Here is a 16955-nt window from a genome sequence, read left to right on the forward strand (position 1 = left end):
ATTAAAGGTGATGAGATTTTGCTACCCTATTTTATCCTTAGTGCATATGGAATATTGGGCGCTAAAGATATGAAGATCTGCTATTTTTCTGTTGTTTTATTATTTATTTGGAGAATGAATAAATTGGTTGTTTCCTCTTTGTGTCTTTGATGCTTTTTGACGACTGTGATCCATTTCTTTTATGAAAGTTCTAAATCCCCTGTTTTTAATATATTAAAGACCTCTTTTATAATTCTCCATATAGAAAGGATTTGAAGATTGTTAAGTTTAAGTAAATTAGTTAGCAGTTTTAAGATTGAATAAAATAAAATATATATAAAAGGAGAAATGAATTTGAATAATTTGAAATGTTAAAATCATTTTATAGGATATTAAACATTTTTTCTTCTATGCCAGCTGCTCATATCTGGGTTTTATCGACCCCAAGGGATCGGTGAGTCAATCTCGCCGGTTTGGAGGAGATAAAAGCCAACCAGAGCTCATCATCTCTGCATCGCGTATTGTAAAAAACACAGAGAGGGTTGTAGACGAGGAGGGACCGAGAAGAAACAAAACTGTTTTTGCACAAACTTATTTATTTAATTTATCCGCAAAAAAATATTTAATCTACATCAAAATATTCTCCAGTTGAGTTAATACATTTTTCCAATATTTTATTCCATTGTTCAAAACATTTCCGAAATTTCTCTTTCAAGATGTCTCACATTCTCCTGCGCTTTTTTTTTCACCTCAGCAACATCTGCGAAGCGCTTTTATTTTATGTCCCATTTCATTTTGGGAAAGTACTAAGAAGCACAGTGGACAAGAGTGGGTGAGTAAGGTGGGCAAGACACAGTGGCGATACCATATTTGGTCGAAAACCAGCGCAGAGAAAGGATTGTTCAGACCTTTTCGCCGATCTTCCCAAAAATTTTCAGGTAAAACTCCTGATGAATTATCTGAGCCGGTGGAACCAATTCTGAATGGACGACTCCGTTTATTTAGGATGTGGTGAACTTGGAGTCTTCAATTATAATAATTGTTGCTTATTTTCAGGATTGCATCCATGTAACCCATAATTCATCCCCTGTGATAACCTTTGAAAAAAGGTTTGGGCCATTTTGGAACTCTGCCTTAAAAACAGTGCATGATTCCACGCGGCGTTGTTTTTGCTGTGCAGTCTTAAAAATAGGTCTTCGGCTATTGTGTAATAAGTTTAGTTCTTAATATTTTAGTTCCACTCTTACTATGCCCAGTAAGAATAAGTAATGTGGCCGGACGAATAATGACAATGCAGATTCACAAGTATAACCGAACGTAATGGGAGTCAGTGTCCTAACTGGATGGTTTGCGATACTAAACTGAATAATTTTAGTCTACCGGCAAAACCAAACAACAATACTGTCTTTAGGTGTATGGAGATGGAAAATACAAGGACATACCGCTCGCTGAATTTCTTGGTGAAGAGAGCGAGATTCGACGAAAAGGTTAGTCTGCCTGTCCTCGGTAGTGTACCCATCAATAAACCGATCCTCAGAGCATCGTGTGAAGCTGCTTACCTGATGAAAAGACGAAGCTGCTTACCTGATGAAAAGACGAAGCTGCTTACCTGATGAAAAGACGAAGCTGCTTACCTGATGGCAAACAACAGAGTAATGGTGAAACACAAATACAACTAGCTGTTTTGAAGATGGGGAATATCATGCGGAAAAAAGCGTTTGAAGTTAAGTTATCCTGAATTCCTCTTTCAAATTATTGTCATTTACCCATAGTCTTTGAGCTGAATCATTTATGCTGGTAGAATCTGTGACTTACAGATAGAAATAAAATTAGTAAAAACTGGCCGTTGGGAATTCCAAAAGATTCAATATAAGCTATTTACATATTTATTTATATAAAATACAAAATAACAATAACTACTTATATACATACACCTACGGATATATACCAAGGATCTTCGTATTGTTGATGCTGTTTATACTCGTATTGTTGAATTGTTGATGTTACTGAATTGTTGATACTCGTATTGTTGATGCTTCGTTTTTTTATATAAGGACTATTTGATACTTTTTTTTAGGATTAAGGGTTTCAATCTGATGTCAAATATTTTAGCCACTCCCTTTATTGCAATATTCAGTAAAAAATAGCCCAATTTATGGGGCTGCTAACTTTATATTAGACAAGGTGTTTGCGAACTTTTAGACTGATACTGTTTACGAAACAGTATCAGTCATGACAATATTCTTATGGGAGAAGTTAACTAAGTTTTAATCAAACATTTTGTTCAATGCAATATCTGAATAATAATATCTGCCATTGATATTTAACGATATCCTAACTTTCACGTCCAAAATATCCTTAGATTTGAGACTAGGCTACTTTAAGCACTATTTACTATAGGGTTCGACGACTCGTTAAAAAGGTCGAAAGTTCTCAAACAGAATTGTATAACAAACATATTAAATACCTCAAACCTGAAATATTAGCTAGTGATAATATGCATACTAAATTTACCTATTTTGTCAGAAGTTATCTATTTTATCAGGAGATTAATTATCTTCTTAGTCGTTAATGGTTGCATGGAAGTTCAAAAGGAAAAAACGTGAACTCTATGTTTTTAACGTAAACTGCCATACACTGAGCCGCAAAGAGAAAAAGCAAATTTTTATGCACTGATTCTAAAGTAGACTTCACAGCATTCACGTAATGTTCTCCGTTAAGCGGTTAAGGTACTTTATGTTAAGTATAACTTGTCACAAATGAACAAGTTCTTCCAAACCAGGCTAGCGTAAAGACAAAAAACCATCATTATCACCGTCTAAAGTCATAATCATCAAAAGCAAGCTATTCAAAAATTAGACTGCGAAAATGAGCTTAAGTTTTAAGCACTAATCGAGCGCAAAAGACGTTCCGAAAAAATTTATTAATTTTTTTTCAAAATTTATTAATTGGAAACCCTGAACCTTATTTTCTTGCTTCTATACTGTGGATTTCTCACAAAAGTAGCTTAAGTTTACTCAACTTAAGTTTCTAAGTAGAGCTCGAGTCTACTTAGCACTGCTTACGTCACAGACAAAGTTTGCTCCGTAAAGTTACGAGTGGCATAACGTAAAGTCTTAAATTATCCTAGTGTGAAAGGTTCTACGATATAGTGTGCAAGAACCATAAATCCTACCATAATTTCTCATATTAGTGAAAAGGGACTGTACAGGTAGATGTATTAAAGGGATTTTACGTTACCATACGAGGGGGACTAATGTTGAGGTTTAAATGGCTTATCTAACTTAAAGAGTGTTAATTAAAAAAGTAAATGGGATCATTAATAACAAAATTTCTTTAAATTCAAAAATTGAAGTCATCCCAGAAGTTTCAAATAATTTTTCAGGTGACGCCACTGCTTTCCCTTGTCGACTGCTGGAGCCAAGCGATAGTGGTATAAGTGACCAATATCCTTCTGAAAAGGAAAAAGAAATATCATGAAAAAAAGAGAAGAAAATATGTCTGAGCTCTTAGACGGGGCTTGTGGTCTTTTTTCAGCGGGAGGGAGGCATGACACAGTCGTTTGTATGCCATAGTTAGAAACAATTTTCCTGAAACTCCTTACAATTAATCTGAGTGGGATTCTGCCAACCCTCATGACCTGTGTGCTTAATATTTGCAGCTAGTATTCTCTCCAATTGTTTAGTGCAATGCTGTGTAAAATCCATAGGTAACCTTTTTCAGATATTACAGGGGCCCAAAAGTGAGTAGACCCGTATGGGTCAGCCATAAAAGTTAAGCAATTGTAAGTTTTCTTGGTTTTATTTTTTTTTTTGGCTTCATGGCTTTTTGTGTTCTTTTTTTATCTATAATTTTCTTTAAAATATAGTTTTTTTTAGTTTTTCTTTTTAATTTTTTGATTGTTGGATGCTTTGGCCAAGTACATTAATGATCAAATATGCAAATATCTATAAATCGTTTTTTGTGGTTGTATTTTATGCCCTTATTAACTGTATGACTGTTAGATGTATTACTAAATTTTCATTGTTAATTTTTTGCAACTAAAACCATTAAAAATGAAGTAGCGAAAACATCTAGCAGACGTGCCTTTCTTTACTTTCTTTATTGAGAGGCAAGAAAGAAAAAGAAGCATATTTCAAACGTCGGTCAGGAAGGGGTGGTCTATTCTATTGGAAAAATTCCTATCTGACTATAAAACTACTGTCTTAGAATTGTTCTATATTTTTCAAAAGAAGACGAGCAATATATTTTATAAATTAGACGAGCATTAATATATTAGAAGATGAGCAATAATATATTTAAGAGGAATTTTATGCCTTTTGGAGAACGTAGGAAATATTCAGGGAGAAATAGATTGAGGGATGGTCCTTACAGTTGCCCTATGTGTGGAGGGATGGATGAGTCTTTGCATCATTTTTTAGGGGAATGTAGGGAGTTGCGCTTGGAAATATTTGGTAGGAAGGTCAGGGGGAGAGATTGGATGTTGGAAATTTTGAGAAGTAGGTGTTACTTAAATATACATAATATTGGAAAGTTCTGCCGGGTAGGTATGAGATATCGTGATGATTTCTTAAATAATTAGTTTTAGTGTCTTTTCTGTTTATGCATTGTTGCTGATTTTTTCGCTTGTTTTGTGTATGTCATCATTGGGCTTTCGTGTGAATAAATCTGTCTATCTATCTATATATCTATCTATCTATCTATATATCTATCTCTATCTATCTATCTATCTATCTATCTATCTATCTATCTATCTATCTGTCTATCTATCTATCTATCTATCTATAGTAAGAGCAACGTTAAATTAAATTTAAAGGAAGCTGACTTGGGTTTCTATCACATTAGATTTCCTCCTTAGTTTGAACCATTCCTCATCTATTGCCAAACTGACATTAAAAGACACTTAGCTAAATATATTGGCAAGCGGGTTTGAATACATTCCTAGTCCTTACTCATCTTTTTGTTTAATCTAGATAAAATTTGAGAACGAAAACCAGTTAGTGGAGGATAGGGTTAAACTCGACAGTAGTTCAATTTTTACAGAGAAATTTATTGGATAGAACCATAATTATATAGAGATTTAAATTAGGGAACTATGAGATGCTTTCGTGTAATCTCATCACCGGAATCAAATCTTGGTTCCTGAAACAGTCCACTGTTGAACCGGGAATGTGGTCCCGGTGGTGAGATTATGCGAAAGCGTCGCCATAATAATCCAAAGAAGAAGAGGACTTAGCTTTCTAGCATAGCAGATTTCTCGCTTATTTTGAATCAATCACTATTGCCCATCTGGCCTACCTTACACGATACTCAGGAGAATAGATTGAAAAATGAATTCAAATAGACTTTTTTTTGTTCCTCACTAAAATTTTGGATCATATGGTTGATATTGGACTGGGAGTAGTGGTAAGGAGGGTGAAAAGAATCGCCCCTGCAATATTTGAGCTGCGATAGGACTGAACTGGTAGTGTTATCGAACTAAAAGTTACAATTAAAAAGCGATTTGGTACAAAACCAAGATATTAATGACTGAGTCATATTTTGAATGGATATGAAGGTGCTCATATGCACACCTTCTGCGGTGATCTAGTATTTCAAGAAAAATGTTATGATTTTTCATTACCATGGTATTTTTTTGCGAATACATCTGTGATATTATTAAATCATCAGGGACATCCTCGCTATAAGCCCAAGTTAATTTATGGTCACGATGTCCATGGCTAATCTTAATGTATACATTATGCAACATGATTCTGTTATGTCGAGAAAGAAAGAAGCGTGACAATAAGGCTTTACGAGCAAGCTCATATTATTGAGGAATTCGTTTTTCATTTGGAGGTTCTCTAATTCTCCGGTAACACGTCCTGTATGATCCCTGGGATAGTTTATTGAACTATTTTAATTACAATTATAATTAATGTTTTTGGTAGGATTTTCCATCAGCTTTCCCAACTAAAGTTGTGACAGCACACAAAACAAGACTAATAAAAGGATATGCGATAGCTTGAAAGCTTTTTTTTATTGAAGGTATGAAGGTATGGTGCTGCTGAAGATTGAACTTCTTCCGAAGGAGCGAGATTAAGCATGAAAAGATTGACTGTGTGTTTGATCAACTTGGTCATTTTTACTTACCTAGCTTACTTAAGGTACTTTACTAAGGTACATTAATTACGTGATGAAGCATACTTGCCCAGAGAGTGTCATGGTCGCCCTTAGGGTTAACCATGTATGGGACGATCCCTAGCCCATAGTAAAAAAAAGTGTTTTGGAAGTAACTCTCAAGTAGGGAAGAATCAATATTCCAAGCTGATTCAGGAATGGTAACTAAGATTTCGACGGTTCTTAGAGGTGAAAGTTCTGTGCGAAAACAAATTTGTGCGAATTTTAATAAATTCCCTGAAACCCCGAAAATTCCCCAAATGGGAATGTCCCAAAATTCCCTAAAATTCATGAAACCCCGAAAACTCCAGTAAGGGCAGCCTAGCAAATAATGATTGTAAAGCACGATGAGGCCTCCATGTATTGTTTCTTCTGAACGCTTTGCATAGACATATCTGAACACATTGTATAGAAGGTATGATCATAGAAACATTGGAATAAACTCCTTCAATTACGATTTGAAAGTTCTATTATTCTTTTTAGTAGTTGAAAGGGATTGCATTAAAACTAAATACAATTTTTCACAAAAACTGCAGTATATGGTATTTATGTACTCTACTGTCGTCAAAAAGCAGGGAAATGGGAATTCTAAGATGGCCGTACGAAAATTCCTTTAAACAGGAGTTCGGAAATTGTCCCCCTTCCCTAACTGCAGAAGTTCCAAAGCCTCTTGCGTCATTTGCGCTTCGCTAAAAAGAAAATATGCTGCAAACAATTTTTTTCATTGTAGTATTAAAAATAAAAGTACAATGAAAGAGAATTTTGAATCAATGATATTAGTATCATTAAATGTTGAATATTCAGTTTATTTCATTTCTTATTTCCAGTCATCTTGATCATTTTAGAGATTTTTTTAGTTCGTCGGTTGTGTTTTGAAAAACTAAAGCACGCTGTTCAAAACACATATAGTTTTCAATAAAACTTGTAGTCCTCTAATTTTCATTTATTTAAAATAAAGATAAAAAAGGACCCTTCAGAGCCATTGATGGCGAATAGGCCATCAAATCCGTGTTTCATTAACATGGTCTTTTTAACAGAGACGAATAGCGAGCCTGTCACCCACCGCATGGCAACTAGAATTGTACCCTGGACTCCGTACTGCCAAGCCGAGTGTCGATCTACTGTGGATTATTAATCTGTAAATATTTTAAGTTAAAAGCTGTGAATGTCCCATGAGTATATTATTCATAGGAATTCTTGTGGTTTCGTGAGAGTTTTGATCTAAAAATCAATTCTGTCAAAATAAATCCATTCTTCTTCTGAAAAATATTGGCAGATTAAGTAGGATAGCTGACATTAATCTGGAACTAGTGCAATAATTAGAAAATCATTCCTCTTCACCTTTTTAAAATGACTGAAAGGATGGATATGCAACAGATCGGGGTGATTAGTATTTCAAAAAATTCATATGATTAAAAGCTAGGATCTGGAATATGCTCAAAATACCTTTTAGCGTCAAATTACGGATCAGGGACCTCTTCATATATTGGAAATACTTGAAATAGGGAATGGAACTTTAAGGAATGGATCTAGAATCAGAATTATGCTACAAGGAGGTATTTTTAGGCTCGAAAAAATTATTAGTTTCTCAGAAAATTTACCAAATATCAGATGGCGCTAGTGTTATTTTTATTAAGCCGGACTCATACACTTAAAACTATTCATCTCTAAAGTAAACTCCTGTAACAAGTAAAATTAAAATGAAACTAGATAGAATAGAACTTTCCTAGCATTCTACCTAGAATAATATCAGACTTGATATAGTAAACCTAAACATGGAATACCTACACATAAATTCTGTGAGGTCCGTCTAAGGCAAGGTCTTCGTTAACTAATGAAACTGTTTATTATTCCTATGACAAACGCAAATCCTGTGTCATTTTGAGTGTCGACAGCAGTATTCATTTGACACGCTTATTTAACTTTGGTATTTGTTTTCTTTATCCTCATGATGACTGACTACGACATTTTATTGCAATGTCACGATCGTCTCTGATTTTTTTTTTTTACCGTTATAAAATCGATTTTTTTTTTTACATGTTGGGAATTCAGATAGTTAAAATTATAAAGAGAACCGCTATAATGTCGTAATTCAGGGATTGAATTTTTGTTTAGCTAAATAAAAATCGTCCTATAACTATAAAATAACCCTATTGTCCTCAAGTCCCGTCTGTCCTTGATGGTACTCTTAAGCCCTCTTTTTTGTAATGGCGTGCATGTACATCATTTATGGCCCGCGGTCTTCAGATAGCTGAAAAAAGTCGGAGAGGGGATGAGGTGCGGATCTATCCTACCATTTCTTTGGGTGACGACCATGAGAGCCCTGAGTTTGCCCTTCAAAGATGATGTTAGGAAGACGAGACTAACTGATCCATCAAACGTGACCAAGCCACCGAGGTTGTTGTAGCTGGATCTTTATGGGGATTGTTGAACGTTAAGGCATTCAAGACTTGAGATCCTATAAAGGTAAGTTATTCTGGCGATTTGAAGGAGGTAATCACTTCCAAAGTGCTGCAATTTGATGCCTATCATCCATTTTCAGCGTCAAAATTCACATCTGTGGACCGTGATGGGGGTGGTCAAAGCGTCGAGAAGTGGCGCCTTAAGCCTTAGGGACAGATTCTTGCTATGTCAAATGGGAGCTTTAGACTGGGGCTTTTAGAATAAGGGCTTTAAACTAAAAATCGCAAGGGCAAGCTGCTTTTTAATATCCTAAGTGATTGTTGTCACTGGTGCTCAGACAGGTAAGATAGGAAAATTAGCGAAATCCCAGAATAGTCCTTCTTTTAAGCTTCAGGCCTAGCTTATTTGCTCCCTGTGAACTTTGTGAGCAATACGTTACCTTGGTTGTAAACGAATTTATGACTATTCCAAAAGATCTAGTCTCTTCCAGGACGTTTTTGGCTACGGCTTTTAGATCATCATGTGTTTCAGTCATTAAGTCAATATCGTTGACGTAATGGAGTTATTGAAAAAAATAAACGAACAAACGACCGTGGATTGTCAGTTAAATTGACATATACTGACCTTTCATCGTTACAATTTTGATAATTTTTATTTATCAAAGTGAAAAAGTTGAAAACACTTCAAGCGTATTTTGTTTTCAGTAAAGCGCGAATTGTGTTTTGGTCTTTAGAAGGCATAGGGGCTATCAGCCCAACTCATATTAACTTTTGCTCGTTTCGAGTTTGAGTCGGCTATTTATTATAATTTCTGTTCGTTTTGAGTTTCATTTATTTATTAATAGTGGTTTATGGTAGTTTTACACTTGGGAGATTATTTGACTTTATTTTTGCTCATTCCTGGCTGAATGGACCTATTTACTATTCTATGAAAAACTTGCCTTGTGGAAAAAGTTTTTTAAATTAGTTTCTGTTCATTTTTTTTTAAATAGTCTTTTTCATGGAAAAAAAATGTATATCTTTTCAGTTTTCTTCTATAAGAATCCATAGTATGGGTTTCTATTTGTATGTTGGAGAAAGGTATAAACTCTATTGTTTATACCTTCCCAACCTAAGCAAGACTTAAAACCTTCTTTATTGATCATGAGCCCTACCCCCTACCAATGTACCCCACCGTATCAACCTGAATGAATAAATTGTATATTATCTTATTTCAGGTCTAACCTTACACAGCTGTACATGTACGATTTCAAAAAGTATTACGAGCGGTACTATTATAAAGTATCTCCGTCAAAAACCTCCGTCACTATTATAAAGTATCTATGGGACCGGGGAGAGAATGAAGCTTCGAATATATTAGGGTGGAGGCAGTGGCGGACCCAAGGGGACAGGAGGACCCCGTTCCCCCAAGATTCTTCTGGTGCCCTCATTTCTTGTTTTTTCCTGTTTTTAACTCTAAAATTTTTTTTTTCTATTTGGTTGGTGATTGGCACCCCTATCACATTCTTCACAAGATTTTACCTATTGGCACCTTTGTTAAGGTCCCCCCAGATTTTGCTCTAGATCTTCCCGTGGGCGCAGAAGAAGCGCAGTGGTAGTATGTGTTTGCTATTTGTGAGCACTTCTGAAAGTACCAAGGACATCAAAATAAAAACTTTTCTTCCCTTTTGACCCGTTCATCTATGTAAATTTCAATTTTGTAATAATTGTCCTCTGTTTCATTTTTCCAGAATCTTGTGGTTGTTAGGGTATCACTTTTTGTCTGCGTTTTCACATTGAACCATGAAAATGAATAAGAAAAACAAATTAGTTAAGCATGACAACAATTTTCATCACTACGAAACGAACTATAATAGACTATCAAACAAATGTGACGGACAGGAGTGACGCGGTTCAATAGTAACCGAAACTTTAAAGAACGGAATTTCGATATATAATAAGTATATCAAGAGAATTGGATCATTATATTGATTTCAAATATATTAGATTAATTAAGTTTAGTTATCTCTATCAAAGCCTACGAGCCTGACAAAATTTGCCTGATTTTCAAAAAAAGAGAGAAACATCGCCTACATCCCCTGAAAGCCAAAGAATCTTAATGAAAATCCGACCATCAAATTCAGCATATCAGAGAAAGCTGCTTTAAAGATTTCAAGCTCCAATCCGAAAAAAATGGGAAATTTCGTATTATTTTGCCAAAAAAAGAACACGAATGTGACTTGCTGACAAAAAGTCAAACTAAAGTTCGACTTTTTGTCGCAAATTCCTTTAGTACAACTTCTGAAACTAAACAAAGTTGGTTAATTAGAACAATAAGATAGAATATCCTTCTTGTATCCCTGGCCATGGAGCCTTTCGAGGAGGAATAAGTGCATTGTGATTCAATTTTGAATCGTCTTGTATTTAATAATAAACTCTCTCTCTCTCTCTCTCTCTCTCTCTCTCTCTCTCTCTCTCTCTCTAAGAAGATTCTTTGAAAGAACTAAAAACTTCAACTGTTGCTCCTTACTTCCAGTTAAAAAAAACATGTTTTTTTTTATTTATTTGACTCCATGAGACGACTACGCTTCAAGGGATAGCATACTTTTTTTAAGCTTTTTGGTGCCATGTGGTTTTACCGTATTTTTGCTGATTTTTCCTCAACTTTTTTTTTTCATTATTATTACTTGGCATTCTATATCGCCAAAATTGCATAGCCACATATAAGAGGTACATTTAGAAATTGAATATTTAATTCTCCCAATTATATATATATATATATATATATATATATATATATATATATATATATATATATATATATATATATATATATATATATATATATATATATATATATATATATATATATATATTCGAGGAGTTAAAGTCCCCATTGTCTCATCCTCCCTAAAAATAATTTCTGTATGTATCCCTGGTCATGGGCAACGTTTAGGCAGGGGAACAAGAGGAGCAGTTGCACCTCCCCCCCCCCCAATAATGTAGAGGAGAATTATCACATAGTCTATGCCTCTTGACTCTCTAGATGGAAACCCTTCTTGCCCCCTGGAGCTACACCACTGTCCCTGGTCCCTTTACTTGTAATATATTTTCTCAAATATCAGTACCAGATCATACTTTATTTTCTTCTAATGTTAGGCGTTCCAAAAGCTCTGTTGGTGCCTGTACTTTACAAACTTATTTTAATTGAAATTTATATAGACTTGGTAGCGGTTCTAGGCCATAGCAAGGGGGCAGCTGCACCCCCAGCCCATTTCTAATTACATTAAATTCCTTTTATTTTATATTATCACATTCTAATGGTATACCATATCCCCCCAAATTGTGAGGCTTAAAACTGCTACTGATAGACCTAGAGATCTATATAATTTGCTGATTTTTTATAAATACATTAAGTATCTTATAAGCCTATTAGATATCGATGTGCCATATTACAATTTATGAGGATCATCTATTCAAATTATTATGAATCTCCAATTAGAATTTCCAATTCTAACAGCCTACAAATTCAGTTCATCTTCCTCTTAAGTGGTACTTTAATTATGTCCCTGGGGTTAGCTACTCTCCTCCAGATGATGCATATCTTGGAGCATCATTTACTCTCCCACCCATTGACCGCATTCTGTACGTGACAAACTTCCGCTACACGTTGTGTGTTCTAACTGGAGTATACGATTTTAAAAGTGGAGAGCCCCTTAATTATGTTACGCGAAAACGATTTGTAATTTGACTTGGCTCATTCGATAAGCCTATTTATGTTCAATAAACCTTACCTCCTTTTCCAGTTGGTAGATTTGGAGCGTATGATCTCAAAAGACTATTCTCCGTCTGATTGAGCTGATCTTTCGAGCTTCCGCTGGGTATAGATATTTGCCTCATTTCCTCGTTTGCCGCTATTTTTTCCTGGTTTTCTGCTTCATTTCTTCTCTGAAGTTCGGTGGCATTGTCAACCTGAAATGAAGGCTTTATGTTAATTTGACAGTTTACAGGCTTTGACCTTGTCAATTCGTGCAATAAAATTTTAAAATATTATTTCTTTTTTTATGGTCTATGGGTACTTGATAAGGACGAGAGAAGCGTTTATCTTATTCAACATAAATTATTTTGCACGTAAATATTATTTGCAATTCTCTGAAGCGATTAGTTGATGTTTTGAAGCTTTTTCCTTCATTCAAGGTCACAGATAGACAAAAACACCATTAAAAACAAAACAAAGATACAACAACTTTAATCAACACCAAACTCGTGATACTAACTTGTACAAAAGAAGACTCACATTCTTCAGCATACTGCGAAGTTGAAGTACTGGCAGATCCGGGGGGTCCAGAGACCCCCCCCCCAAGATTTTTCTGGTGCCCTCATTGCTTGTTTTTCTGTGTTTTTCATTCTTTTTTAAAAATAAATTTGTCAATTTGGTTAATTGTTGGTGCCTTTGACACATTCCCACCCCCAAGATTTCGCTTATTGGCACTCTTATCACAAGAACCCTCCTCCTCAATATTTTGCTTTAGATCGGCCCATGAGTTGAAGCATAGGGCATCCTCACACGTCACTCCAAAAAACAAAACAAAAAAACTACAAGATAGCAGCCAGAATTGTCACGAACCTTAATGCCCTAAACGCATATAATGTGACAAAATTAATTAGTGAACAAAAAGACTGGACTACATGAGCACTGCCAGGAAGGGTCGAGGCAGGGGAGAGGGCAATGACTCACCTTGGAAAACAGGAACATATTAAACAACTTCACTTTTAGACCTATGCTCCAGTGGATTTTTTTTTCTTTGCCCTCGTATATACTTTAAACCAGGTTATTCGCACTTTAACGAAGAAATTATACTACATATTAACACATTTAAATTTCTTTAATTCACTACAATCATATATATATATATATATATATATATATATATATATATATATATATATATATATATATATATTCATTGGAAAACTGCTCCTTCCTAAGGGAAAGATTCCTGATTGCATCTTTGCAGCAGAAGTAATTTTAGCAAACTTAAGGTTTATTTTGAAACTCACGATTTTTTTTTTCAGGATTATATATGAATGATGTTATTTTCACTTGTTAATATAGTCTATCATCCATCCATCCTAGGGCAGAACTAAGATAGGCAGTCATAGAATTAAGGGATGATTGAAATTTTTGGTTTGACTCATGACGGACAATATCGACTGGACTTGTATGCAAAAGAGGGGACTGAATTTGCTTGGACTCATAGGCTAACAAATGACCTAAGCCTAATAGGCTTGCCCACTTAGAGTCTCAGGGGGACACTGTGTTTTACGATTGACACATGACCGACAAGTTCCCTGGACCCGCAGGCGAGCAGGGAGACCAATAGTTTTCCAAGTGTTTTGGTAAACGGCATGGGCAAATGGCAGGAGTAGCCATTGACTACTCAAAGGCTACTCAATGGCTCATGGCTACTCAAGTAGCAACTGAGAGTATGACTCTCAAATTAGACAAGTACTTAAGTGTTTGCTTTTGGAGAGTCACGTCCGCCTAGAGTCTCATGCAGGTTGACAAAGTTTTAGAATTGACGCATGACCGCAAAGTCGCCTGGAATTGCAGGCAAACAAGCGTCTAGTCCAAAGCCTAACAGGGCTCACCCGTTTGCCGGGGAGCGTCGGGCTTGTTTTAGCACTTAATTCATAAGCTCAGACAGTTGCGCTAACAAAAAATAAATTAAATATTGGATTGACCAAAAGTCGCCTGAACCAACAAGCATCCATAACCTATTTCCAGAGGAATCCAGAGACAAATATCGTCTACAAAAATATTTCTGTGGAAAACAAGGCGTTATTTGAACAGCTCTAAATATATGATTTGGATTATCTCGTGATTTTGCAACTTTCGGCTATTTTATGTTTAAGTGTTTCTGGCTAAAACCAAAAGATACTTCTGCATTATGTCTAAATGCATGACTGGGCAACAACATTTTTCGAAATGACTTTTCGCCTCTTGAATACCAAACAGACAAGAATTTTGGATAATTATACATTGTTTAAAAAAAGAAACAGTGAAAAAATCATTTATACTAGCACTACCGCATTTAGCGTTGCTGATCCTCTCCCCCTCTTGATTGCAATGCATCCCCATACTTGAATAAACTAAATTTATTAAAATACTTCCTAGAAAAACAAGTTGTTAGCTAATTGACTTGAAATTATTTCATGTTTCTGTAACTTTTTTCTATGTATGTCTGACCATTTGTTCCTAAGCAAATACTGAAATTCTTGGCGCATTAAGCTGAAATGCATGGTTAAGCAAAAACATTTTCCAAAATATACTTTAGCCTCTTGAATGCCGAATAGACAAAAATTTTAATAATTGGATAAGTGAAAAAAGAAAAAAGAATCTACTTGCACTATTGTGTTTAGCGTCGCTACCCCTCCCCTGATTGCAATGCAACCTCGCACCTGAATAAATTTAATCTATAAAAATACAAGCCAGAAAAACCAAGGCGTTAGCTAATCAACTTTAAACACAGCTTTAAACTGTTTCACGCTTTTGAGACTTTTTCAATGTAAGCTATCTCCGACTAAGGCTGAATCTAGGGAGACTAGGGGGTTGAAACCCTTCCCCAAAAATTTTCGTTTGACTCCTAAAAGCGTAAAAAAATGCATATAAGAACATTCTGGTGTATTTTTTGAATTGTTTTGTACTCCCCCCTCCCCTCAGAAGAAATACCACTCTCCCCGAATCAAAATCATGGCTACAACCGTGTTATCTACGATTTGTTTCTGACTTTAAACAGACCCCAAAAAATCCTTCTGTATCAAACAGTTCGTGGCAACGAACTGTAGTAAGGAGAGACCCGGCTGAATAGTAACCGAAGCTCTAAACAATAGAATCTTGATACCAATAGTTACATCAAAAGAATTGCATTCTTATGCTCATTTTAAATATATAAGTTTCATCAAGTTTAGTCTTACCCATCAAAAGTCATAAGCCTGAGAAACTTTGCCTTATTTTAGAAAATAGGGAAAAAACCCCCCTAAAAGTCATAGAATCTCAACGAAAATCACAAAATCAGATTCAGCGTATCAGAGAACCCTACTGTAGAAGTTTCAAGCTCCTATATACAAAAACGTGGAATTTTGTATTTTTTGCCAGAAGACAGACCAGGGACATGCGTGTTTATTTGTTTTTTTTTCCAGGGCTGATCCTATCGACCCAGTGATCCTAGAATTTCACGAGATATAATTATAAGTTCTAGTTCCCTTTTTATGTGACTAATAAAATTGTAGGGCACCTAGGGCCCTCCTACGCTAATTTTTTCCAAAGTCACCGGATCAAAATTTTGAGATATTAATTTTGTTCAGTATAGTCTAAAAACCTGGTAATTATGTCTTTCGGGACGACTTAATCCCCCACAGTCCCTGGGTGAGGGTCTACAAGTTGCAAATTTTTACCATTGCTTACATGTAGTAGGGGAGAGTGGGGTACCTCAAACCAGAGGGTACCATAAACCAGGAGCATATCACCCACTTCCTGTTGCTGAAGTTCCTCCTCCCTTTTACCCTTTATTGGCACCCAGTATGTCTATGTTCTGATGTACTTTTGTTCAGTTTGGATTAAGGCTCTGTTTGTGACACTAAAAAGATTGTTTTCTGGAGGTAAAGTTAAAATTTTGTTTTTTACTAGCTGTTTACTTTTCTGGGGAAGACTTTGTTAGATCCTGCTTATTATCGGATATCTAATGAATTACTATCTTGGCTTTAAGACTGTGGTTTGTGATTTACGTTCCATTTAATGCTTTTTAACTAGCCCTTTTTCAATAGTTACTATGCCATGGGGGATAAATGAACCACTTGCCATGGGGAAAAATGAACCAGTGGTTAATCATGCCCCATGACCTATTTAGTATTTCGATACGCCAATAAGGAAACTTTAGTGTAAAGATCTGCTGATCCTGTGCAGGAAAAAGGAATTTCTGAATCCTTTGCTCAAGATGCTTCAACGTCCTCTGTTGATTTTAGTAGCGGAGGAGCTATTCTTTTGAGTTCTGAAGACGTTCCTCCCCATCCCAAAGCTCCTCCTTGGAAAAGTGTATCGGGGAAGGGTCGCAAGAGAGTTAAGTCAACTGTTAACTGATACTCCTACAAAAAATCATCCTATGGCAGACAGGATTGAAAGGGCGAAGAAAAAGAAAAAGAGCAAAATAAACAAGAAGGAAACAACAAATGCGAAAAAGCTGGGAAAAGCGAATGCAGGAAGTAAGAAAATGAGCACATCTAGTGATCCTGCTGATTGCCCACTTACAGCTTTAGCAAAAGCACGAAAAGTTATCTCTTACATGTCCGATAGCAGTTCAGAGGAAACGGATGAACCGGATTGTTGTGAAAGCAAAGATGGTCTTACAATGGATGTCGAAGAAGAAGGCATTAGCA

General features: G+C 35.6%; 1 protein-coding gene across 2 annotated transcripts in view; it reads right to left on the minus strand.

The window, feature by feature from the left end:
• Window positions 1–1849: 1849 nt before the first annotated feature.
• Window positions 1850–16955, minus strand: part of LOC136037858 (uncharacterized) — a 75929-nt gene continuing 60823 nt past the window's right edge. The window contains exons 4-5 of one of the 2 annotated variants that reach the window (XM_065720708.1): window positions 12314–12491; window positions 1850–3433 (exon numbers count right to left, since the gene is read on the minus strand). In XM_065720708.1, coding sequence (XP_065576780.1) covers window positions 3264–3433; window positions 12314–12491 — 348 coding nt within the window. In that variant the 3' untranslated portion in view covers window positions 1850–3263. The remainder of the gene's footprint in view (window positions 3434–12313; window positions 12492–16955) is intronic. The other variant, XM_065720707.1, reaches the window with a different exon arrangement.

This window comes from Artemia franciscana, chromosome 17, assembly GCF_032884065.1.
Source record: "Artemia franciscana chromosome 17, ASM3288406v1, whole genome shotgun sequence".
NCBI classification, from domain to species: Eukaryota; Metazoa; Arthropoda; class Branchiopoda; order Anostraca; family Artemiidae; genus Artemia; species Artemia franciscana.